General features: G+C 53.1%; 1 protein-coding gene across 1 annotated transcript; it reads right to left on the reverse strand.

Annotated features, from left to right (window-relative positions):
• Nucleotides 1-1,457: 1,457 nt before the first annotated feature.
• Nucleotides 1,458-26,536, reverse strand: RGMA (repulsive guidance molecule BMP co-receptor a). The gene is made up of 4 exons (XM_021530329.4): nucleotides 26,244-26,536; nucleotides 19,150-19,265; nucleotides 6,840-7,351; nucleotides 1,458-4,625 (listed from the first exon to the last, which is right to left on the reverse strand). Exons 1-4 carry the CDS (start codon nucleotides 26,255-26,257, stop codon nucleotides 3,930-3,932), a joined length of 1,338 nt encoding a protein of 445 aa, XP_021386004.1. The 5' UTR covers nucleotides 26,258-26,536; the 3' UTR covers nucleotides 1,458-3,929.
• Between the last annotated feature and the right edge of the window lie 119 nt (nucleotides 26,537-26,655).

Raw genomic sequence — 26,655 nt, forward strand, 5'->3', positions numbered from 1 at the left:
CACCTGTCCATGCCAGGCAGGTCTGGGCAGTCCCACGGGAAGGCATCATCCATAAGGACATGGTCCATGCAAAGCCATGTGCTGGCACAGGACCCCAGCCCTGCCTTGCACCCACCCCAGTGAGGGCACAGGGCTGTGCTTTACAGTGGGGCAGACCCCGCAGAGGGAGCTGATTCCCAGCAAAAAGCCCATTTTTGGTGAACATCACTGCAGTTGTGGCTGCTCCCGGACAGCTGGGCCTGGCTCAGCCCAAGCACTCGGATGTGAAGCTCAGAGCCCAGGACAGTGGCCAAAGGCCAGGGGATGGGCAGGCACAGCCAAAGTGGGGCTAGAAACCCACCCCAGGCCCCAGGTGGTGGCACTTGAACCATCACAGTGATGGGATTGGACCCTGGATCCCCCAGGGGCTGCCCCCTCACCAGCCCTGAACATGGTTTGGAGAGCAATTTGAACTTCTCCCAGTGCCACAAGGCCACCACTGCCACCACCTATGTCTCTGCACAGCCTGTGCCTGCCCCACTTACCTCCTGGGGATGCTTTGCTGCCTTTTGTGGTTAATGGGGACGGGGCATCCTTGTGCCTCGGGGGTCACCATTGCCTCACACCAGCACTTTGTGCCACTGGAACATGCAGGGGCTGCCTGCTCCAGGTCCCTGGACAGCAGGGGACATTGGTGACCTCCTGGCAGAACACTCAGTGAGGGAGACCCCTGACCCCTGCACTCTGGGCACTTCGTAGAGGAGTGCTCAGGTTTAGCCATGTCAGCTTGAGGAATTTCATGTGGCTAAACCTGAGCTCTCATGCAAGGACTGGCAGAAGAAGTGGATTTGGCTCTTTCCAAATGCTGCCAGTTCTCTGGGCTTTGAAGGAGGGGAAGGCCAGATGTCAGTCACATCTCTGGTGCTGGGCATCACTGCACAGATTTAACCCAAATAATGTGGGTTTTGAGTTGGTGTGGGTGTCCCACCTGCCCTCAGCATCTCCCTGTATCTAGCTGCTGTGACAATGAGCACCTTCAGATTTCAAAACCGGAAAATTTAACAGAAAAAAATGCAATTTTGTCTTTCCTCATTAGAGGGCAGCAACAAACCCAGCTGGGACAGGAGAGCTGCCCAACGAAGGGAGGAATTACCATTACCGGGTTCTACACCTCAATCTGCTGCGGTGAGCAGGGGAAGGGTGGTGGCACCCACTTGGACTCCATTGCTGCACATCTCCCTTCCCAGCGAGGCAAGGCTCTAATAGTTTATTATCTATATTTTCATCCCCATCCCCTTTTTAATTTTCTCCTTTGGCTTTAGATAAATCGAACTCCAGAGCAAAATTCTCAGGAGAATTCAGGAGAGAAATGAGCTCTCAGAGGCTCCTTCAGGTCCTTCACTGCTTTGGAGTGAATGCAGAAATGGGGCAGCACTTGCATCCAGCCAACACAGGGGGAACAAAGTGAGACCCACTCATTTATTGTCAAAAAAACCTCAAACTTTACTTGCGTTTCTCTCAATAAATAATTTACAGTATTTACACGCGGTGACACTCCCGTGGGTCTCAGCGCAGGGAGGAGCTGGGGGGGCCTTTTCAGAATGCCCCCCTTTGCCTATGTTTTTTTTTGTTTTGTTTTGTTTGTTTCCAAGTATCGTGTCCTTCTTGGCCACACTTCACCTTTAACCAGAACTGGGTCAGACACAACCAAAATAAAGTGCTTCACTGTTTGCTTCTAAAATAGGGATACCCCAACCACCTCACACCATCAGCCACCACTGGAGCGCCCACCTGGACAGAGGGAACGAGCCACGCCAGAACCAGACTTTCCTTGGATGGAAACTGTCCCTAAACCACAGCTGTTGTGCCGTGGGGTGATTGTTTTATAGGAAGGGGAGGTCCTAAGGGAATTCTTGACCTGTTGGCACACTGTAGCTGGGCCAGCTCAGGCAGCTTTCAAGCAGAGGGAGGCTGTGCACAGCTGCATTTAGCTGTGGGGTAAAACTCTTCTCTGCCCAGAAACAGGTTTTGGCTCTTAAAAGGTGGGTTTTAAACTTCTAGGGAAGATAAACATTTGTTTTCTCTAGAACAAAGGAAACAAAGTCCAAATCAGCCTGGCTGAGCATTAGTGCATTGGGAAATGAAACTGTCTGGTGCCGTGGTCCAGTGGCTGCTCCTCTCAGCACCTCCAAACTGTGATATCCTTATTTCAATATCTCCCTAAGCAGACTATCTGGGGCATCAGCAAACAAAGCAAGGAACAAAGTAGTAAACACATCTTTTTGTTTCTTTTCTTTCCTTAAACATTTAAAAACCAATTACATCTTTTCATCTGTACAGTCACACGAGATCAATGCCAGGGCTCTATATATTAAAGAGACAATATAAATTACATCAATTGACACAAGTTTGCATTTCTCTGCTGCTTTACAAATGGAGCTCTAGAGCTGTAAGGACACAATGAATAGTCACGTTCAGTATTTACACCAGGCTGCCTCTTGGCACCAGTTCAGACTGCCAAACCAAGCCTGTTCCCACCTCTTTTGGTGCTAGCTTGTCTCATCACGCCCAGAGACCTCCCTTTTGAGAGCAGGAGGTGCCCCCAGGTGTGACATGTGTTTTGGGGCTTGTTTCTGGGAACTTCCCCCTGAGTCAAGGTGGGGGAAAGCCACCAGGAGGTCTTGAAGGTGCAGACCAAAGGTGGTCTTGATGTTTGTTCAGTGAGCGATGGGGTGAACCACAGAGGAACATGGAGTGGAGGAGGTGGGCAGCACTAGGTGGTGGGGGAAGGAGATTTTTGATGGTTTCGAGGCAGGGAACAGACATCTGGAGGCAGCTGGGGGGGTCCTCTGCTGCATCCCGTCTCCTGGCTGAATTCTGACATTGCCCCATTTCTGATTCAAGCCCTGAAGGGCTTAAGGTGCAACTGGTCTGCAATGGGGTTGCAAGTCGCGGCCCCAGGATGGGGAGCAGAGCAGAGACCTAGCAGCAAAAAAAAGAGCACCACACTCCTGCTCCATCCCAGGGCTGGGCCAGGCCGAGCCACAGGCAGGGAGGGACTGAAGGGAGGTGCAGGTTGGGTCTCCTACTGAGCAGCCACCCTGCTGCCAGTTTTAGGGGACCAGAGAGCGAATGGTGTGAGGAACTCATCCAATGCTGGGCAGAAGTTGCAGAAACCACTTGAATACTGGCCAAGTTTCTCCCATTGCCATCAAGAGTCCATGGTAGGTCCAGGCAGAGACAAGGGAGACAGGAGTAAAACTACTGAGTGAATCAGCCAGGTGAACTGGCTGAAATAGGGGACGCCTTTGAACCACAGAAAATGCAGGCCAAAGCTTGAGGAACATGTTCTCCTTCCACCCAGAAGGTGCCTGGCACCAGCAGCCAAGCAAGCATGGGATCACTGCCCATGGGATCACTGCCCACCATTTCGGCCCTTTGCACCACCTTCTGCAACAGCAGGACTGTGGGCAGAGCAGGACGTGCCAAAAAGCAGAGCCCAGCCCCAGTGAGCAGGACATCCTGCCCTGCTGTGCTGGCCAGGCTTGGTCCTGTCTCACTGCTCCGTGCCCTCCTCGTGGGCTCTGCTCTCTGCAGACAAAGCCACGTTCACACACGCCAGTGTCACCACGTGCACGGCTGGGACCAGGGGAGAGCTACAAGCAGAGTAGCTACAAGAGCTCCCCAGCACCCCCTCGAATGGGGGCAGGAGGAGGGGGAAGTGAGGAAGGTCCAGACAAGGTACAGTCCAGCAAAAACTCTTGACTGGTCCCACTGGCAGCACATTCTTCCCAGGCAAGAGCTGGGAACGTGGAGGACTTGCACCAAGAGAGAGACTGAGGTCTGAGGACAACCCACGTGGCTCTGATGTACAACCTCTTGTTTTCCAACATCCCTGGTTGCCTCCTGCTCCCCTTTCCCTTCTCTCCAAGCTGTGAAGGAGCAAACCTCTATAACAAGCACAACCAACACAAACACAGCAGTGCTACCCAGAGGGTGGGATGCGTTCCCGTGGGAGCCGTGTTGCCTGGGGTCAGAACCCGTGTCCTTTCATAGAGGTGCAGCTTGTCTTTGTTGGAGTGAAGCATCTTCACGTCCTCAAAGGCATAGTAAGCAGCCAGCATGAAGTTGACATCCCCCGTGGTGAGGAGGTCGAAGACACAGGACTGGAAGTAGAGGTCCTCCACGGGCAGCTTTTCCCTGCACTTGGCCGTGGCCGTTTCGTAGGTGAAGGCCTCGGGGGGGGCGGGCAGGCTGGGCCCCTTCCTTCGGGCACGCCCCTCGGTGGCCTGAGCCGAGCGGATGCTCTGGAAGTCAATCTGCTGGCTGGCTGGACAGCCACGGAGGCACAGGTAGAGGCCCTGACTGTCCCGGTCCTCCACGGCGTTGACCACCTCCTCCGGCATGCGCACGGCGAAGGTGAGGTACCGCCCCACCTGCCTCACCACGATGGTGGTGCCGATGTACTTGGCCTGGATCTCGATGTGCTGGCCCGACACCTTCTCTGTGATCTTCAGGCTGTTGGCCCCGTGCTTGTCCCCTCCGTTCTTGGAGCCGTCGACAAAGGCAGCGGGGAGCTCGTCCATCTCTGCCTGGTACACTTTCTGATCCACACACTCCTGGAAGCTCTTGAAGATGATGGTGAGCTGCGGGGGAGGAAAGGAGCATGGTTACAGCCAGTGATGACCACCTGAGAGCACACGCAGCAGTGGGGTGGGAGGTGGAAGGGCTGGATGCTCAGTCCAGACAGGAGCATGACCTTCAGGCTCATGGTCCTTCATCCTAAGAATTGGCCCTGACTTTTAACCCCCTAGACATGGTGATCCTGCTCCAGCCAAAGGGTGTAGACATCCAAGACCCAGAGGCTTGACTGAATACACCACCTGCATCTGCCTGTTATCTCCAGGCCCAGCACAGGAGCTTCCTTGCAGCTGGAGCTGGGTGGAGTATCCCTACTCACAGGCCTGTGGCAGCACGCCCGTGCACGCAGCACTGCCTCGCCTCCAGGGCTGGCAGATGACAGGAGGGATGAGCCCCGACTCCCTTGGAGGCGGTGGAGCTTCTCTTCTGACTCCCATGACATTTACATCCCAAGGGCTGGAGCAATTTGTTTCCCTAACCAACTGCAGACCAACAGGATTTCTCCCATGGGCTCTCAAACACGTCCTGCTCCATCTCAACCCCACAGGCACATGTGTTCAGCCTGTTCCAGCAGGATGGCCCTTCCAGGGGTGACTTCGTGGTGGCCTTGGCAGTGCTGGGTTAATGGCTGGACTCGATTTTAAGAGATTTTTCCCAGCCTTAATGATTCTGTGATTCTGTGACACAAACATAGCCCAGCATGCCTCCTCACCCCTGGCTGGGCTCAAACACAGGCCCCCTCCAGAGGAAGGACCTCACAGTGCTTGCTCTTCCCTTGCTGGCCTGGCTTTTGGAGGGAATACCTGGGGAGGAAAATGAGCAGAATTTGCATGTACAAAGAGAACAAACTACGTTTCCTCTTCCAGCTCTTACAGAGTTGCTCATGCACCTTCCTGCCCATGAGGGAGAAGTGGCAAAGGGGACCTCCTGCCCCGTGGGCCCCATGAAGGGGGAGACTGAGACCTGGCTGGAGCAGGGTGGGGCTGGAGAAGAGAGCAGAGAACACAAAGAGCCCCAAGGACTGAGTGCTCCCATGGTTTCCAGCAGCACAGTGCCCACAGCAGTGCTTCCCACAGCTCATGCTGCAGATCTCATGACTAATGCCTCCTCACCACAAGACTGTGAGGCAGATAAGAAGAGAAAAGGCTCAATTAAGATGGTGATCTGCAATCCCAGCAGGTCTTGGGATCCTTAAGGACCACTTTCCTCAAGCCAGACTTCCTTGCAAGCTTCAGCAGGTTTTGATGTCTTTTAGCAGGTAAGGACATCAGAGCATCATTAAGTATCTTTTAGGGGGTTTATCTGGGACAGGTCAGAACCTCACTGTCAGTTCCAGCTCAGGATAAAGGGGTGACATCCAGAGCAGAGAAGCAGCCCCTGTTCTACACATGCTTCTCTCCTCTCCCCACACACAGGGAGAAGCAGAACTCCCAGACATGGTGGGACAGGACATTTTCCAAAAGCAAGAGGATGCCTCTTACTAAGCCTCCCATTTTCTTTGGCACAAAAATTGCCCTGTTAGCTTTAGAGCTTGTGAACCAGGGGCAGCACAACAGTTCCTCAGCTCCAGGTCCCTCCTGAAGCTGAGGCTGTGACACACAAGTCCTGCTGTATCACAGCAGCACATTTTCACCTGGGCTCTCTGTGTTTGCCTTGTACTTTCAGGATGTTTATTTAGTCTGTCAAAGCACCTCCAGAACAGACTGTTCCCCACAAAATGTCTTGACTAGGCTGCAAACCACAGAGACAATTAGAAGCCTGGGTAGAGGGGAAGGCAGTGTGAGGAGCTCAGCTCCCTCCAGGCTGTTCCTGCAAGCTGGAGCCTCCATGGAGGGAAGTCCTGGGTTTGCTTGGGCCTTGGGGGTCCCCCAAGAGGTGCCAGCATCATTCCTAATCTGGCTGTTCACAGCAACCTGGAGTCTTAAGGTGGGAGCCCTCCTAATTTGGTATACCTAGCTTGGCCATGAAGGGCCCCTGAGGTGCAGCACCTCAGCCTGCTCACTGTGATGGGGCTGGATGTGCTCAACAAAAAAACACATTTCAGTGAAGGCTGGGGACACAAAAAGGATGGAGATCTGATACTGAGGGCCATACATTCAAATTCAGAGGAGCTCTTACCCTCCCCAAGATGTGGAAATGGGGGAAGACACGGAGGAACGAAAGGCTGCTCTGAAGCCTCTCTGCCCTCGCCCACCTCTGCCCAGGGGGACAGGGCTCACCTTGCTGGTGGCGGTGGCCGAGGAGCCAGGCAGCACCGGCGTGTTGGTGACCTGCACGTTCAGGTAGTTATTGTCTATGAGCGGCCACGCCCCCTGCACCTTGCAGGTCTGGAAAGTGTCCGTGAAAGTCCTGAGGTGGGGGTCCCCAAAGAGCCCGCAGTGGGTGTAGTTGGGGGCGGCCGAGTGCTTGTGGAAGCTCTTCTCGTAGTGGCAGATCTCGGGGCTGTCGGAGCGCTCCTGGCTGTCCCCGGGGGGCAATGTCCGGAGGCGGGGCTGGGACGTGGGGCCATCCTTGGAGCAGTTGTGCTGCACCATGAGATCGTCTATGCCATGCACGGCCGAGTGGTAGGCCAGGTCTCCCCTGCAGGTGCGGGCGGTGCGGCGCGTGCAGTGCGCGTATGCCCGCAGCGCCGTGCAGAACTCCGGCGCCTCCTCCGCGCCCAGGTGGTGCGAGCCCGACGTGGCCGCCCAGAACTCAGAGTTGCACTTGAGGATCTTGCATGGAGACGTCGCTGCGGGAGGGCAGGAGAACACAAGGGGGTCAGTGCTGGCTTGCCCGCGGGTGGGATGCCCGAGTCTTAGCCCATCCACATCCTCTTCCCGCTGCCCAAACTCATGATGCCGGCCCGGCCGCGTGACAGGGCCTCGCTCGCCAGATGTGACCCTCTCACATGACCCAACTCTCATGCATCAAAGCCAAAGAAACCAACAGGATCTGCCCCAATTGAAGCCAAAATGGGAAAGAACATCCAGCCTTTAGATGAATGATCATGGGGGGGAACCATGGTGTGGAAGAATGGGACATATTCATAAGCAGTGATGAGGGAGGATCATTAATGCAATGGGGTTTGACATTCTAAGCTCTGTGCTGTGTGAGTTACTGGCCACTGCATCCAGGCTGATCTCTACCAGCAAAAAGCTCTCTTCCTTTTCCTCCTTTATGGGCTTGGGAAAGCAGAGCAGCATCACAACCACTGTGCCCAGGTTAGAGCAGGATGGGTGCCATGACCCACCCTGCAGCACAGCCAGAGGCCATCCACCATCACCCACGCCACGCTGAGCGGTGACGGTGCAGCCCTTGTCCCTGTGCCTCTGGAAAGAAGCGGGAGCCAAAAAACCTCCTTCTTGACATCTGTGCGGCTCTGCCCAGCCCTGGGAGCCCGTTCCCCACCACGGCCCGCTGAGAGAGAACAAGAGGTGGAGGAGAAAAACCGGCACAGCAGGTGCGGGGATGGCAGCGAGCCCCCGCCTTCCCTTCCCACCCGCCTGGGCAGCGCATGGCGGAGGCGAAGCCAGAGGCTGCAGGGCCTTTGCCGGGCTCAGCCGCAGCCCTGGTGCTTCCTGGCAAGGCGGAGGAAGGCAAAGAAAATTCAGATCCTGTTTCTTCCCCCCACACACAACGTCTGCTCCCTGGGGCAGTGTGGCTTCCCTGGAGCAGACTTGAAAGCAGCTGTGCGAAAAGCACATGGCCATCGCTGAATGTCACAGACGCTGCTCTGCCCCTGCCAATTTGGAGTCTTGCTGGGTGAACCCAGGCTCACACTACTTAAAATTCATGGCATTTTCCTTCCTCTCCTCTTAATCGACCCCCTCAGAGCGCTTGGAAACAGGATGAGTTCAGGCAGAAAAGGCAGCAGGAGGAGAATACAACAAGCCCCACCATTTCCAGATGCTTTCATGGTGCCTTTTGCAAGCGTACCCATATATTCCTGTCTTGGGGCTTGTTTAAAAGGAGCTTGTGAGGGAATCCGTGCCAAAAGTATCTGAAGATTTGTTTAGAAAGAAAGTTACAAAACCCAGTATTGTTTCAGGGAAAACAGTATGTTTGAGTTTTAAACATCACAGTGCTGGAAACTTAAACAGAGTTGGTGCTGGAAAATCAGAAAGGGAGACTTAAGACTATAAAACACTGAGCAGTTCAGCTGTGAGAAACAAGGCAGTCTCCTCTCTGCTTCCAAGAAGACTGAAGTGCAAATGGGAAATGGTGACAGGTTCCTCACAATTTTAAAATTCATGTTTAATAAACTCAGATGCTAGCAACAGCACTGAGAACCTGGGAGCTGTTTGGTCTTGGCAGCATCCCACTTAAATCTGCAAGAAGCTCTGTGGAAAGTCTTTAACTCATCATTGACCAGAGGTTACTCAACAACAATGTGCTGCCCTGGGACATAGACTCATGTTTCTGCTAAATCTTTTGCATGTATGGGTCAAATTTAAAGATATTTATTATTTCACATCCCTCTCTTGTTCATCCCAGGAGTGTGGTTTTCCAGGACTGTCATAATGGTAGGCAGGAGTCAAAACAGCACGCAGGAGTGTGTGACCAGTGCCACCACTGCTGGTTATCCCAAACCCTTGTGGCATCAGGCAATTAAAGTCATTGCTCTCCTACTTGTTATGCTAATGTACAGCTTGAGGGTGCCTTGGGGTTTCTCTCGGCAGAAGGTGCTGTCACTGCAGCCCGCACAGCCCCAGGAGAAGCTGGAGGACACATCCCTGGACACAAAGGAGCCACACACCCCACAGCTCAGCAAGGCACCAGGACGAGGCACCCAAAGCATCCCATCCAGGGAGCAGCTTGCAGAGTCCTGGCTGCAGCACTTTGCCTGCTCCAGCCCTTCAGCCGCTGCGTGGAGAGGATGTGTTTAGTAGGAACAAATCCACTGCCTCTTGGTCTTTAAGGACTTGCTTCACTAGCTTGGATGAGGAGATGTAGGCATGAGCTGTGGCTGCTTAGGGACAGAGTGGGCTCTGCTGAACAGCCCCCCAACACCCAGTGCTGGGCACATCCTGGTGCTGAGCATCCCTCACTGCTGCCCTGCCCGGGGTCACACATGACTTTATAAGGCACTGAATTAAAAAATCCCCACCGAAGGGAGGGCAGGGAAGCCCATCTCCTTCCTCCCTGTGCCTGAAGGGGGAGCGTTCTGCTCTGAGATGTTATCGCTGCACTTTTGGCACTGGTCCCCTTCTGGCTGTTTCGCTCAGGGCCCCATATAAGGCCAGATCTCCAAATCCAGGTGCTGTGTGGTGTGTGAGCCAGGCTGCTCAGGCCCGGCCTTTCCCATGGACATTTCCCCAGCCACCCTCGTGGCAAATCCCTCGTGCTGCTGGGGAGGGACCACAAAGCTGACAAAGGCTGTGGAGGAGAGCAAACACGACCCTTACCCCTCCCAAGCAGCCTTGCCTCGTCCCCTCTGGCAGCAGCTTTGGCACAGTGGTGCAGGCTCATTTGTACCCTGGCCAAGAAACGATGTTTATTCAATTTCGCATAATCTATTTTCCATCGACTCACAATGGTTCTGTTTTTCAACCACAGATGACTTAGCATGGAAACAAATCCCTCTCAAGCAGGAACACAGCAAGGCTCTCCCGGGATCTGTGAGACATCCCCAGGTCTGGGTGATTTCTCGTCCATGGCAAAGCAGCCTTCATCTCACAGACAGGTGACTTCAAACCCTCCAAGCCACCTCCCAACCCTCCCCCCCCCTCCATGATCTTCTTTCAAGGCCTTGGTGCCACTCAAACCAGAGAACAAAATTTCCTTTGTTATCTTGAAACCAACGGTTTCAGAAAGCTAAAGCCAGGGAAAAAAAAAATCAGAAAAGCACCTGGACTAGGATAGCCCCCTCCCATATCCCCCATTTGTTCAGGGACTCCTGATGTCTGTACCCACTGAAAAGCCACCCCGGGCGGGCTGTTTCAGGAGTTTATCACCTTTACAAAACACGGGTCTTGGTTCTAAGTGGATTTTATCTGACTTCATTGTAAGGACATAAAAAGAACCAGCGATTTTCTCCAAAGCAGTAAAAGGTCCGTTAGTAATGAGTGTGTTTCCCAGAAAGATATTTACACACTGCAATCAAGTCCCTTGTCAATCCTCCAGATAAGCTAAACGGTTTGCACTTTTAAGTTCTCGCTGGAAGGTGTTTGCCCAGCCCCACCATCAGATCTCCCTCCAGCAGCCTTGTTTCCTGCATAGCCTACCACCCCGACAGGACACGGGATAAAGACCAGCTCACAACCCTCCCAAGTCAGCCCTTTAACCAGGACATCGCATTCAGTAGGCAATGAATAAATTGTGGCCTTTTCCTGGGTTTGCAAAGCCCTGGTCCTCCATTCACCAACATCCCATGGACCACCAAACGCACACTCAGGGCTCTGGGGCATCACCCGACCCCAGTCCCACCACTCTGCCCTCACCATCGTTACACTGCATTACCTGATGTCAAATTAAGTGTTCAAACACACGCACACATTTAACTTTAACAGCATTTAATTATCACTGCCCCCCTATCTCACTTCAGCTGGTGTCAAGTAACCTGGATTTAATTTACCCAAATCAGGCTCTTACAGAAAACTAGCACAAAACCAACATTTTGTCTATTCTCCTGTAATTCCTGTAACAAAGAGAAGTACTGGAAATTAATTTCTGTGAGCAAAAGCCAATTCTTTTAAGACTCTTGAATGCACATTCACCAGACCTGTTAATTTTAAAGTGTTCACTGCTAAGCAATGTTTTTTAATATCCTCTTGGTTCCTAACGGGCTGGAAAGTATTTCATCACCCACATGTGATGCAAATACATCATCCCGCGTTTTTCCAAATACATGGATTGAAGTGTAGATGTGCAAGCCTCACACATGCAGTAAAGGGCCTTTTTGGAGAACACAGTAAAACGTAATTACCTTTGGCCTCAGATCTGAGCACCCAGACTTAGGCTCCTAAACACGTATTTATTTAAGTAATCTAAATAAACATATTTATGCTGACACCTCAATAGGAAAGGCACGATTCTCCAAGGTGCTAAATACCAGCAACATCTGCCAGCTCCAAGGAGATGGGGGCTGCTCTGCTCACAGGCAGACAGAAGTCACCACCAGCATGAAAATGAACCCAGAAGAGTTAAAAAAAAAAAAAAAAATCAATCTTATTGCTCCTTATAAACATGGCACAAGGGATTGCTTCCAGCAAGGTATCAGGAGTCCCAAGCAAAAACTGAGGGAATGAACACTGTGCTTCACGTCCAGCCCCTCGTGCTGCTGCTGTCCCAGGGGGTGTCCCCATGAGCCATTCCTCATGGTGGCCATGCTGGACCCACATCTTGATGCCCATGAGGGTGGTGAGATTAGACACAAAGAAGGGATTTTTTACAGTCAGGGTACTGAGACACTGGCACAGGTTGCCCAGAGAGGTGGTGGCTGCCCCATCCCCAGAGATATTTAAGAGGTCGCTGCCCATGGAAGGGGGATTGGATGGGGTGACCTTTAAAGACCCCTTCCAACCCAAATCATTCAGTGATTCTATTTTATGACAGGGATCAGCCGGCGCCTTGTCACACCGGGGAGAGCAGGGAGCGGGTGGGTGCAGCCCTGATGGATGGGAGAGCAGGGAGCGGGTGGGTGCAGCCCTGATGGATGGGATGTCACGGGCAGGGACAGCTCTCCCGGGCACCGTGGGGCGAGCAGACCCAAGCGCCACCTGACCCAAGCTCGGTGAAAGGATTTGTGCAGCGCCGGGCTCTTCCAGAGACCTCCTTTGAACTGTTAATCAAGCACAATCTTGCAGAATAATAGCCTGGTTATTATTGCCTTGTTTGCATAACAAAGAGGCCCAATAAAACTGATTTGACTGTGCTCAGAGGGGGTGTGAAAGATCAGCCCTGAGAAAAGAGCTGCAGGAATGCAGCAAACTGCTCCAAAGCCTCAACCCAGGAAGAAAGACAATGCAATTTGCCATCAAGAAAAGCCCAATAGACCAATAAATTACCCATGTGCAAAGGGATTAGATCAGGTTTCAGTTGCACTGAAGTGGGGGGAGGACCAGGAGGAGGGGACTGAAAGAGAAAAATAAACCTGACTCTCTTAAAGAGCTGGGGCTCATATTTTGCAAGGGTGTGCGTGGGGAGGTTGGCGTGGAGGGGCCACCTTCCACCCTGGGGCTGGGGTTGTGTGCTCATTTCTACTGGCAAAATCAGCAAATGCATAAAATCCAAGCAAAGGCCCTCCTTTGTGTACGATAAAGTGATTCTAGATGTACCCCAGAGCACACCTCAAACCACGCAGCTTCCTTTAACCCAGTCCTTGTCTTGCTCAAGAGGATGCTGGGGGAGGGAGAATCCAGTTCCTTGAAGTCAGAAGAGGGACACAGATGGATTTTTCTCTTTTCAGCCCATGTCAATCGCTAAATCATCCGGAGGACCTGCCATGGCCATCTCCTTTCTGTCCTCAGCACCGAGTTCACGGCCCCCCATCTCTCCTCTGCAGGCATCACAGAGACACAGGGCAAGTACAGGCAGGAAACCAGCAGAGTCAGTGTCTTCAGCAGCTACAGCACAAAGTGCTGCACGCTGCCGAAGGAGCCCTTGATCGCTCCTGTCACTTAGTCAGCTCTTTTGGCTCCAGACTCAGCCCGGCATGCTCCGCGCCAGCCAAGGCAGCTCTCCCCAGCCCCCCGGCCACTGCTCCTCCAGGCTCACCTCAGCATCCATGTGCAGGGAGAAGGGAGCAGACACCATCGGAGAGGGCACCAACCATGGAGCTGCCAGCCAGAGCAGCTCTGAGAACTACAGCAAACCTTGGGGACTTCAGCAGGCACAATGGGCTGAGAGGGGGAACCAGCACAACAGACAATGCAGCAGCAGAGTCACTGACTTTGCTCTTGAATCTTCCTCCTGGGATTCAGGCCTTAGTGCTGCCTTTGCCACAGCTGTTGAGCTTTTGCCTACTCAGAGGAAGCAGTGCCAGTGGGTGGTTCAGAAGATGCAGGTTTTACTCCTCCACGAGCTGGTGGATGGAGGATAAGCAGGGAGGGAAGCGATAAAGGCAGTGATCTCTGACTCTTCCTCTGCAGAAGGGCACTAACAAAGCTGGCTCTCCATCAGCACAATGTGCTGCAGGCTAGGAAGCTGCTCTGGAGCTCACACCTGACTTTCCCCGTGGGGAGTGCACCCAGACACTTTCACCAACAGTTCCCAAGAGCTGGTAAATCTCCTCAGGCAAATGGTCCAGTTTAGAGATGAGGACACTGAAGGATGTTAAGGTTTTCACCCAGGATGATTACCGTGGGAAGAGAGGTGAATCTGCACTCTCATGCCCTGCATGAAGCATCACCCTCACCTTCCCCCTCAGCCACCACCACTCATGTCCCCATCCCTCTGGAGAAGCGGTCCCTGGATAAGGCCACCTGTGCCACAGTGTTCACCCCCACTGCTGAGTGTTTCAGGCTTCCAGCAGACATTTCTCTCCCCACGCCAAAGCTGTTTTCCCAGGGTGCCTTTGAAGGCAGCGCTGCCACCCACCAGTGCCCGCAGGCCCCCCAGGTGTGGCAGCGGGTCCCTCGCCCTCCTCCCCCTTGCCCAGGCCGCGGCAGGGCTGGCAGGGAATCGCTTTCTGCTCACAGGTGTGGATTCCCTCTAGGAATAATCATCCCCGCTGTGCTCTTGTGAAATTTCAACCCTTCAAACGCAGAGGTAAATGAGATACAAAACGAGGAGATGGAGAAAAGCCCGGAGCACATAAATCTGGATGAGGCAAATTTATACAATCAGCTGTCTGCCAAAAAACTGTGGCATCTCAATCAGAGGCGTTGGTTTGCGCAGGGCGTGGGGTGGCAGCTGCCCGGCTGGAAGGCAGCAGCCCCACAAGCCCATCAAGACACCTGACTGATTCTGCAGCCCCACCTGGGGATGCAGGGGACCCTGTGGATCTGTTCCTGCAGGCTGGGCTCCCACCCAGCACCAGACTCCCTCCCCATCGCTCACATCCCATGGAAGCCACAGTATTTGTTCATGTTTCACAGCCACAGACTTTCAGAGCTTTATTTATTTTTAAATGCTGCCTCTCCTGGACTCAGGTTTTAATTTTAAGAAGAAAAAGTAACTTTCTAACTGGAACCCACTCCCCCAGTCCCACTGCTCCCTCACTTGTATCCCAGCACAGTGATGCTTTCTCATCACCGTGGGCTGGCCAAGTTCAGAGTCACGTCCTGCCACATGCCCTTGTCATCTCAGAAAGGGCCAGCTGGAGTGTGTCACACAGCAAGAGAAAAAGGTAGCTTGTCCAAAACCCAAAATGCCATAGATCATTACTAAGTCCTTGGGGACCAAAGTCAACATCTGTCCAGGAAGGAGAGGAAACCAAGGGAGGAGAAAATTCTTTGGCTTCAAGTGAAGCTTGCTCTCTGCCTGACGCATAAAACCTGTACATCAGGGACAGCTCTGCTTGCTGGATGGCCAAACACTTCTGGATGCTCATGTAGTGCAAAGTGGGACTCGACACCCTTCTGAAGGACCTGCTGTCCCTGCAGCTGTGGGGACATGAGACCCTGGCCACCCCACACACCACGGCCAGGCTGTCAGACAGAGCAGCTCAGTCTGTGCCTACCAGGGCTCTGTGTGTGTCGGAGCCAGCTTGTTCTCTGCAGTGAGAGCCCGATGACTTCATCAAGGGGATGGCATCTGGTTTTGCAGTTGGCCATAATTCAATTCTCCCCCTTGCTGCAGGAATTTCAGCTGGTGGAGCAGTGATTTACTCAGCCGGGCTGCACTTGAGTGCAAAGCAATCTTGAGGCTACAATCGAACGCACTGTTATTTTGAGAGCTCACAGACAAGGGAATAAATATCCTCTTCTTTTCATCCCAGTAGCTGCCAAGTGCAGGCTACAGAGCTTTTTAAAGGCATTTAGGAGCTCTCCTCTAACAAGTGCACTCTGGATGCTGTGCATGGTCAGGCAGGACCTTGCCTGCACAGCTCACTCCTGATCTGTGGCATCAGGATGGGATTTGCAAGGACAGCCACAGGCCAGGGCACTCCCTCACCTGCCCACCACAGCTGCATCTCCACACAACCCCCATCCTCCCCAAAAACCCTTCTCAGTCACCCCAGCACACATCACTCCTGGATTCCAGCAGCCCTGAGCTCACCCCAGCCCCCTTCAAACCACCTGGGACCCTGATGCTCTTTTGGTCCTGGGTTCCTACACTCCCCCTTACTCCAAGTCTGGTGCCTGCTCCAACAGGAAAAGCAAATCAGACCAAATCAAACTCATCCAGACGGATCAAAAGCCCCCATGTTTGACCTCTTTCGCTGTCTCACCAACAATTATCCCTTGGGAGCAGTAGGCTTGGCTGTGGGATCCCCTGAAGGACTGACAGGCTGAGGAGGGGCTTGCTGGGGCCACACACTGCCATGCCAAAGCCTATGGATGCTTTATGGGATATGCCCATCAGGGAGCCAGAGGAGAGACCACAGAACTCATTGTCACTGGGGCCGCAGCCTGGCTCTCCAGGGACAGCAGGTCAGGGCAGAGCTCAAGAAGAGCCCCCAGGTCAGGAAGTTTTTATGGTTGCCCAGCCCTGTGAGCACTTTCATGTGCATATCCGACTCAGCACAGCTGTCCAGGCCACAGAGAAAGAAACCTCCCCTGTTCCCATGATAAACCCAAAGTCACTCTTAACATTGCCTTGTGCCCAGTAACTAAGGGCTAGGAATTCTACAATTTTCTGTGGAAAAGATCAACATATCCACCCCATCTACAATAAAAACAAGGCGCCTCCTTCCAGCCCCACAACGTGCATTGCTGGCAATGGCAGAGAACTCCCTGTTCCAAGTACGAGACCGGCTCCAAGCTTGCAAGAAAACAGGGAAGCCAAAATATTTCCAGGTTTACGTTTGAATCCCTCCCTTCTTCTCTGCCCCGACAACATCCCGCACAGGCGCGTTCCTCCCCTGCCTCCACCTTCCCCAGGATGGGCTCCATGTTCACAGCACTGCAGGGGTTATTTTAGCCTCTAAGGCCCCATCTCAATTTTGGCTTACTGCTGCCATCACCTCCCTGCTGCTGAGACAAAAGCCATTTATTGAGTACCCCGTTACACCTCCAGTAGGGTTGGATCCTTATCTGGAAACCACTGCACTGCCTGGATGGACCAAGAGCAGAAAATGCCAAATTTTTATGGAAGCAGGGAGTGTATTACAGCCAAAACAACCAAGCTGGAAACAAACAGGGAAAGCCAAAGCAAACCTGAGCCTGCTACACCTGGGGCAAAAACACCCAGGGCCAGATCTTGGAAGTACAAAAGGATTTGCAAGAAAACTAAGCACAGCCTGTACTGGGAGGCACAGGTTTGGTTCACCCAGGAGATCAGGGTCTCAGCTGGGAGAGCACCCGTGAGCATCCAAGACTGGGACTTGGCACAAGCTCCAAGTAGAATTTCTACCAAGGGAACTGTCAGCAGAGGCGTGCTCTGCCCAGACCTCCTTCCCCAGCTGCCTCACGGTCACCCCGACCAACGGCCAGAGCACCCAGCCCAAGGGCGCTGGATGGTGGGGGCTGCCCCGGGGGCAGCAGGGCGAAGCCATCAGTGTGAGAGCAGCACAAGTGGGAATCCAGCCCTGGCTGTGAATGTAGGGGGGTTAAGCAAATAAATAAATAGGGCAGGACTCAGCGAGGCACTGATCTGACACGCCGAGCACCCGCTTGGGCAGCCTCCAGCAGCCCTGCTCACCTGGGGCTCCCAGGAGGGCGGCGAAGCCTCCTTGGTGCTGGGAACCTGCTGGGAACCCACAAATTCCCAGGAAGCATGGGGCAAACGGCTATGGCAGGGAATAAATCCCCCCTTCTCCTTACCTTCCCACCCACAAAACTTTCAAAAAAGCCCCCAGCCTGCTCCCAGCCCACGGCACGGGGAGCCCCGTCTCCGCCTGCGCCCCGCTCCCGCGGGCTCTGGATCGCCTCGTTCTGCCAGTTCTTTGCACCTTATTTGACTGCTGAAGGGAGAATCAAACAAAGCAGCCAGCCAGATCTCCTATCAAGTTCTTTCTTGCACCGTAAATCTCACAGCCTCGACGCTTTGCAACTCAACCGCTCCAAAAAGGGCGTTAAGCAACACACACGGGAGCAGCTCCAGAGTTTCCAGAAAAAAACCAAGGGGTTCAGCTTCCAGCCTGCTGGGAAGTTTCATGGGAGAAGTGAGGTCCAGAGAGACACCTCAGTGCTAAGGGCAGCGCTGAAAAGGTCTTCCTGGAAGAGGGCGAAGAGGGCAAAGATGGGAGGAAGGGCGTAAAGCAGTTATTTATTTATTTCCTACATGTGTGTGCAAGACTACTTCACCTACGGTTATGCAAAAGAAAGGCAGAGGCGATTTAAAAATTAAGGTTTTTTTGGTTGGTTTTTTTTTTTTTTTTTTTTTTAATGAAAGCTTTACCAAAGTAAAAAGGGACAAGAAAAACTCTAAGGCTTAATCTCCCTTTCTCCCTTCGGCTTTCTCTCAATTTTTCTCCCCCTTGCAAGTGAAAGAAAAAAAAAAAAAAAAAAGAGGTAAAGAAACTGGAGAGTTTTGGAAGGAACAAATCCGCCTCTGTGGACTGGGTTTCCCCTCCCCCAACAAAAACAAGCACTCAGGGCTTGAAGGAATTTGCAGGCAGAGATCTGCCAAAAACATTGTGAAAAACTATGGGGGATTCATTGGAAACAGATGGCGTTTTCAGCTGTAATTCTGAAATTCTCCCCTTTTCTGACACAATACAAACATCGGGGCCGGGGGCGGCGGGGGGGCCGAGCCCCGCGGCGGCTGCGAGCGGCCGGCCCGGGGGTGCCGATGCTCGCGGGACCATTTGGTCGCCATCCCGCCCTCGGACAGCACAACAGCTCCCGGCCCGGCCAGGACGAGTTTTCCAAGCAAACGAGGCTGCCGAGCCCCCAGAGCCGCGGGGCGGTGAGGGGGAAGGGGCGGCCGCGCATCCCCCGCCCAGGTGCGCCCCGCGGCCGCGCTGCCCCGGCGGGGCCGTGCGCCCCTCGGTCCCACCGACCCCACATCAAATCACACCAAGGACCCCCGAGCCCCTCCGCGACCGCTCCCCGGCTCTGCCCTCCCCTCGGAGCGTGGAGCGCTCCCACGGCAGAAATTTCGGATGGAGGGGGGTTCATGCGTGGGTCACCCCATCAGTGTCCCCCCTTCCCTTCGCGGCACCCGGGAAGGGCAGCACAAGGGAACCTGGCGCTGTCAGGAACACCTCCCGGCTGCCTTGGCCGCTTTGATTTCCACCATCTCCTTCCTTGTGGGATGAGGAGCGGGGAGACAAAGGAGATGAGGTCAAGGAGAAACACCCGCCGCGACTGCTTGGGGAACGGGGAATTGGGGGTGCGCGCACCAAAACTGAGCCCCACTTGCTTATTTTAAACATGTGGCAGACTGCTGCGAGGAGAGGGAGAGGGAAAGAGGCCCAGGGACAGGGGAACGGGGGCGGCGATCCAAGGGCTGCCAGAAACACAAGGAAAAAGTCTGCAAAATAAAGAGGCTGTTCCTTACCTGAAGGGAAGATGCAGAGAAAGACAGGGAGGATTTGGAAAAGTCCCAGGGCTGTGGATCCTGCCCCTCTCCCCATACCCATCCATCCAGCTCGAGCTTTAACCACTATCCTCTCCCTGGAAGAAGAGTTTAAAAAGGAAAAAAAAAAAAAAAAAAAAAAGGAGAAAGGGAGAGAGGAATAGGGGAGAAAAAGGGAAAAATAAATCAATCGAAAGAACTTGGGGGAAAAAAATGAAATCAAAAGCCCCACATGGCTCCGCGGAGCGCGGCAGGCACAAGCGGCCCCAGCTCCGGGCTCGGCACTGAAAGATTACACAGACTTTTTCTCCTTCTTCTCCTCCTCCTCCTCTCCTTCCCCTCCCACTGCAACCCAGCCCCAGCCATCAATCATCCCTGTGCCTCCCAATGCCTGCATCCTGCGGGGCGCCTCCTCCTCCGAGCGCGCCGCCTCCCCGGCCATGCTGCGGGAAGGGGCGGGAGCGGCCGCGGCCATGGGAGCCGGGAGCGGGGGAACGAGCCGGGAGAGCCCTGCCAGGGGCTTGGAGCCGGCCCTGGAGCCGGCCATGGAGCCGCCAAGCTCTCCCGTGCCCCGGGGGAACGGGGTGGCGGTGGTCTCACAAAGGATGGGTAACGGGAAGGGCTCTTGATGCGTGCCATCATCGCAGCTCGGTGGCACTTTGGGAGAGGGGCTTCCTTCCACCCCATCGGGTCTCAACACCCACTGTGCCTTCCCTGCCCCTCTCCCATGGGCCTACCAAGAGCTTTTTGATCCAAAGAATAAGCCCAAAACTTAATCAGTTTGGGGTAAAGGGGTTGTCGTACAGCAGAGGAGGGAAACTGAGGCAGAGAGGCTTTAGGCAGCTGGTGTGGGGTAGGGGTTGTGACAGCGACAGAGGTCTCCAGCCCGCTGGGGGATGGCGTCTCCCCAGCACATGGAGCTCCTCCATGTCTTCCCAGCCCTGGCACCATGGTAGGTGAGAGTTTCACAACAGTTCCAGGTCATTCACCCGCACCTGCACTGGCAGCGGTGAAGTAACCCCAGGTGACTCAGAAACAGCAAGTCTCATAGATCCTTATCATTAGACTGGCACTCCTTACATGGCTGTCAGGTACCCAAATCCAGCTGCCAGCCCACCAAGGACCGATGGAGACGAGCAACAATACCTAAACTCGCTCAGGACCACCACCACTGCCTCTGCACCACCAGCCCACTTACAGACCTGGATGTTCACTGGGGGAAAGTCTCACCAATTATGTTGGTGGGGTTGTCCCAGGGTCTCACTTTGAAGCCTCCCTTAGAGACCCTCTGGGCAGTCCCAGGCAGGCAGCAACCCTGGGAGAACCCTGCCTGCTCACAGACCATCACACGCAACAGCAGCTTGGAGCACACAGGCATTTGCCTGCTGGGTTTCAAGATCTGCTCTTTTCTCCCTCCTGCAATGCTACAGCATGCAGAGGTGAGCAGAGTGGCTCTGCATCCCCACCATCCCAGGGGTCTGTGCCACCCGTAAGAGGGCTAGGCCAGGAGGAAGGCATCCACTTAGCTTGGGTCTTTTAAAAATTACCCTTGAGGGATGTTTTAGCCACAGTGAACTAAAGACTACTTCTGAATGAGGGTGCCCACGGGTGTAGCTTTAATAACTTCCCTGTTTTGGATCATTAGCTCTCCTTTGATGGTGTGTCCCTTTGCCATCCGGATGTTTCATCTTTCTTTTGGGGTTCTTATACAAAGAATAAAAGGATGCTGGTTGTTTTACACCACCTGTCTCCCAACTCTGTAAGGGCATGTGACTTTCCTCCTGCAGGTTGGTATAGGCTGGGATACTCCTTGACATTTCTTCTAATTATTCTTGGAAACCTCTTCTAGCTCATAAACATCCTTAAGGATGCCTTTTCAAGTGACCGTGGCTTAAAGTCTCTAATATGAGTTTGTCATCTCCTCCCTGTCACAGATTCAATCTGTGATCCAGTACAACAAATATCCCATAGAAAGAGGAAGAGGAGATGGGAATAAATATCCAAGAAGCAAAGATATCTTTTAACACATATCTATTTCTCCATGAGGGGAGTGAGCCCCCATGCCTCCAAATGAAGGAGGAGCTTCTCTGGGACTTTATCCAGGCTGCATCAGGAGTTAAAACACTGCAGCTTTTCCATCTGGGACCCAGATGGGATCCAAAAATCCTGTGGCCTTGCCTGCCTAACGGAGTATCTGTCTTGGTCCTGCTGGTCCTAGAGCTGCTCTCAAATGGTGTCCACTAAAGTCAGAGGGAGCTCTGTGTGCAGAGGAGCTGCCAGAGTGGGCAGAGCTGGGCAGGAGATGAAAGCTGGCAGGCCGGATCCAGACCTGTAGCAGAGGCAGTGTGGGAGGAACGCCGACTCGAAGCACCTCTTTGTGGGGGATGTCAAACAGGGGCAAATATGTCCAAACCCTGCCAGCTGCTCCTACCACCCAAGAAGAAATGCCTGCTGATGGGATGTGTAGGCAGCTGGAGCTGGAAGGGGCCTGGGGGAAGGAGAGGGAGGGTCTGTGAACTGGGGAGAGCCCAGGAAATGGTGGGGGGAGATCCAGGGGAGGGGTTCCAGACCTCAAAACCCTTCCTCTTTCTCCCACCCTCTCCTATTGCAACACGACTTTTGCTTTTATTTCAAAATGAAAAACATAATTTCTGCTGTTATCCTGACTGATGACATCTAACACGATCTGTTTAACTAAAAAAACCCATCTGAATTACGAACTTTTAAAACCCAGCTGTTAAATAGCTGCTGCGAGGCTGCTTTGATGGTTTGACCTAAAGCACCACTTTGGAATTGCTGTTTTGGGGCAGGCTGACACATTGCAACGATAGCCTGGAATCCAGTCTGAGGCATTATAGTTAAAATAAGACCCTTGATGGAAATTCTGCCTTTGGTGTAGGGAAAACTGTGCTGCCATAAAGCAACGGTCGGGTGCCCCTGGCTCCAGTTTGTAAAAATTTCTCCTTGATTTTGCTCCGTTGCATCATGCATTGCAAATGGGATTGCTGTTCTTGGCAGTGATCAAAGCAGCGGATTTTGCTGTAGAAAACAACAGATGTGTCCAAACCGTAACTTCAGGGAGGAAAAGGCCCCAAATAAGGTGTGTTTCTGAAATCCTGCTCCCCCTTACATGTTTTAGAAATAAACTTCACCTTTCTGTTTAGCTGAGTCAAAGCTCTGGACTTTAAATCACCTACTGAATCAGAGGCTGTATGAAATTCAGATCTGTGCCCTGCTTCATGAGGATATCTAGGCTTGGAAATGTGGAGTTACTGCGTTTCCCCCAACTTCTTTCCTTCTCAAAGCCCATCCAGGACTCCCTGTTGAGGCAGCGTTGATGCTCCTTGCAAACAGAATGTGGGAAACCACCCAGGGCTGACATGCAACCACTGCAGCAGCTCAGCTCCGGGGCACAGGCAGCTCCGTGGTCATCTGCACGCTGCTGCCGTGTTTGGTGTCATTGTGGAGGGGTGACATGCAAATCACAGCCTTCTCCGGGGTATTTGCAGGATGCTGGAGGAGTCACAGTTCCCACGGGACACTCAGCTGGGATCGCTGGGCTGAACTTTCCTTTTCTCTGCCCTGCGTGGCTGTGGGCTTCAGTGGGGCTGAGTGAATGTGGCTGATTTGAACCCAGAGGTTTGCAGATGAGGGCTCCCCTTACAGCCTTCCTAATGGAATCGTTCACTACCTGTAATTATATGGCTAAAACTGTAAACATGGGTATTTCTGAGGGCTGCAACTAGTAGTTAGAGGAGTGGATGTCGGGGCTCCTGGTCTGCTCCTGACTCTCCCATGAACTTTCTGTGTGGCCACTTTCCACACCACTATCTCCACACTCCTGCTCTGCCTCAGGACACGGTGTTCAACTCATGGTCTGTCTGGGATAAGCCATAATCACTCCTACAGAAAGCTAATCCTGAAATGCTCTGCAGGGATATGTGTATGTTTGGGGTGTGCAGCAAAAAGCAAACTGCTCCTTAAAGAAGGAAGAAAGGAAGTTTGGAATGGAAACCCCCAAGCTGTTGCCTGGAGAAGTTTGACAGCTGATCCCAAAATGTTTGTGAAAATAAAAGCAAACATTTGTGCGCTGAACTAAAGAAAAAAAAACTTCACTAAAGAAAAAGCCCTCTGAATAAGAACCAAAAATACCCCAACATCTTTATGCAGTAACAACCACCTCTGATATCTGCAATTAAAGTAAAATACTTTCCTTTTACTCATCAGTCAATTTTTTATCATTTTACAATTTCCCTAACTGACCAAGCAAACGCTGTCCCTGAGCTGTGCACCCAAAGCTGCTGAATACTTATCCAAACCCCCTTCCCTGCCAATGCTTCCTTGCAGGCAGAGGAGGAAAATGTCCCCCCAAGATCTCCTTAGTGCCCTGCACTGAACTTTGGCATCAGTTGGATGGGGCAGGCAGAGGGGATGGCACAGAGCTGGGCTTTGAAGAGTGACCCACTCCTGCATAGCGAAGTGCAGAGAGGAGTTTGTTGGTTTATCTAAATCCTCCTTCCCACAGCTGCCCCTGTGAACATCAGCCTCACCAACCTGGCTGTGTAAAAAGAGGCCATTTGTGAAAGGTGGAAAATAAAACTACAGCTTTGTGCACCAGAAAATGAAATGTAAGAACTCTTTGTTGACCTGCATCCTTGCATCTGCAGATTAACTGATTATCAGCAACCCCCACTGAAGTCACAGTGGGTAACCTTCTCTCCTCAAATTGCCTGCTCCAAGCCCACAGCCATAAAAATCACCTCTGAATGCTGAAAAACAGCCAGGCTGCATAAGGGGAAGGGAAGACAGGTTGGTGGAAAACTTAATCTTACCCATGACAGAAAGCAAAACAAGTAGGGATATTTTCAGGCAAATAGAGTTCATCACTTTTTTTTTTTTTACTTGTAACATTCATTTGTGTCTCTCCCTTTCCCTTGCCTGCAAAGCCCTGGGGGGGGATGAGGCCTAATTCTACACATGGGAGCATGTAGCCATCCCTTCTTCAGCAGGGTTTGGAGGGCTGGCTGGAATTCACCATCTGTGTATTTAATTCTCTGCAGGGAGCTGGTCCTCCTGGCCCAGTCTCCTCTTTGGGGTAGATATCAAGTAATATCTCTGTAGTGAATCTTCTTCACATCTGGGCTCCCCTCTAAGCAAAAATAGAAGATGGGCTAGGAGGTTCCCTAGAGCAAGTTCAAATGGCCAAATGTCAGCTCAGCAGAAAAGATGGATAAGTCTGAACTGCCAAAAAATGTTCAGAATCATAGAATCACAGAATGGTTGGGAGTTGGAAGGGGCCTTAAAGATCATCTAGCTCTGATTCCCCTGGCATGGGCAGAAGAATTGCAGAGTGCGTATCAGCAGAGACAGAAACCAGTCTGTGTGATGGGACAGTCTTTCTCTGCTGCTTTTAAAAGCTCCTGACATGTAGAGAAAGTGCAAACATAGCTCACTGATTCCCCTCTTCTGACTGACAGGTCAGCTAAGGACACCTCTCAGTCCTATTTAAAGGTGGGAGATGGCATTGAGTGTTTGCAAGCCTACATCTGCAGCCCTTTGAGCAAGGGGTGTTTGAAGGATCCTCCAGAAAAAGCTCTGTGAAACCCAATCAGCTTTGCCCTTTGCCAGGTCTCCTTCTGCCAATTCGTGGCAGCAGTGGCCAGAAATACAACCCAACACAAGATGCCTTTCCTGCGTTCTCAGTTGTGACACACTGAGTGACAGTGACCTCAGCCAATTTAAAACTTTGACCTGAATATCTGAGAAAGAGACATTCCTTCTTATGGGGAAAAAAAAAACCCAAAACACCCAAACCCAAACAACTTTAATCCAGCACTTCTCTGAATATTTTGGCAAACGAAAATGGGAATTTTTCTGAAGGGGGAGCATCTTGGAGTTTGCACTAGGAGTCCTCCCAGGTGTGCCTGGCTCGGGGCTGGGCTGGGTTAGGGTTGGGCTGGGATTAAGGCTGGGACTGGGGCTGGGGTTTGGGCTGGGACTAAGGCAGGGCTGGAGCTGAGCTGGGACTGGGGTGAACTGGGCTGGACTGGGATTGGGCTGGGCCGGGGCTGCGGCCCCACTGGGTGGTGCTGTTATCCCTGCGCCGCCTGCGAAAGTATCCAGTTTATAAAATAAATGCAATCCAACGCCGCCTTAAACCACATGACATAACAGCAGCTTGCGAGCTCCCATTAAAATCTCAATTTGGGGAAATTGATTCTACCTCTGAGCAATTGCGATGCAATTACTCCAACAGGCAGCAATCAAGAATCACATCAAAACAACACCAAACTTTCATCTCCTGCCTCACAACCACCACCACAACAAAAAGCACCTGTCTTGCAAACGCTGCCCGGTTTCCATAAATATATGTAATTTTTAGGACGGGCAACGTGCGTGTCCCAGAGTGGAAGCTTGGACACGGGCTGCTCTAGATGGTGCGTTTGAACTGTCCTGTCTAGGGGCTTTTTTCTGTCCCCACCCGTGTCCTGGAGGAGGTTTTGGGCTATTTTCGGGCTCAGGACATCAGGAACGAAGTCGCTGCCCCTGCCCTGCCACACTCCAGCTGCCCATCCTCTCCCTGCACACAGATGTGCCCACCCCAGCCGTGTCCCACATCTGTCCAGCTGTCACCCCCCACCTCGGAGCTCGTAAACCCCCCGAGCACTTTGCAACCAGGCGAGTTCAGGGAAAGCTTTGTGTCCCCGCTCCGGTCTCGATAACCGCGATCAGCCCCGGGATGAGCAATCCGAGGGAAAGGGGGAAATATTGGGGAGGATGTTTACAGTTCTCATCAGTGGTCTGCGAGGAATTACTCGATTGACTTAGCGCAGCAGGGAGCAGCTTTAGTGGCAACCATCAGAAGGGAGGATAAATGAATAACCTCAGGCATGCCAGCTAGCGCCGAGCCGGGCAGGGAGCGCTGGGCAGGGGAAGAATCGAGGTTCCCTATAAAAACGGGCGGGGAGGGGGAGCCAGGAGGGGACCGGGAGCCTCAACAGGTCCGGAGGAGGAAGGGCCATGCAGGGAGCCGGGGGACATGCGGCCGGGGGGTCCCCAGCCCCCGCCCCGCTTACCTTGGCGGCCGCATCAGCCTCTCCAGCCCCGCGGGGGTCGGTGCAGGCAGCGGCGGCTTTTTTTGTAATTTTTTTTCCAGGAGGGGTAAATCAAACAAAAATAAAAAACGAAATAAAATAAAACCCAAACGAAATAAAATAGTAAAAGCCCCCAAGGGCCGAAGTGGGGGTGGCGGGGGGGTGGAGGCCGAGGGGCGCGGGCAGCCCCCCGCCCTGCGCGCAGCCCCGGCGGGGTGCAGGCGGCCTCGCTCAGCGGGACGCGGGGAGCCGCATCGCCCTCCCGGAGCATGTGAGAGGCAGCGGAGGAGATAGAGCCAGATAGGGAGGTCCCCTCCCTCCTCCCTCCTTCCCTTCTCCCTCCTCCCTCCTTCTCTCCGCGCACGCTGAGCAGCGTCGCTCGCAAGGAGCGGCG

This window comes from Lonchura striata, chromosome 10 (assembly GCF_050655825.1).
Source record: "Lonchura striata isolate lonStrDom1 chromosome 10, ASM5065582v1, whole genome shotgun sequence".
NCBI classification, from domain to species: Eukaryota; Metazoa; Chordata; class Aves; order Passeriformes; family Estrildidae; genus Lonchura; species Lonchura striata.

Coding starts and splice junctions, on each gene's coding strand:
- RGMA (XM_021530329.4), bottom strand. Junction 7,352..19,149: donor TCTCTGCATCTTCCCTTCAG/GTAAGGAACAGC, acceptor GCCCTCCCGCAG/CGACGTCTCCATGCAAGATC. Junction 4,626..6,839: donor CGGCCACCGCCACCAGCAAG/GTGAGCCCTGTC, acceptor CCTCCCCCGCAG/CTCACCATCATCTTCAAGAG.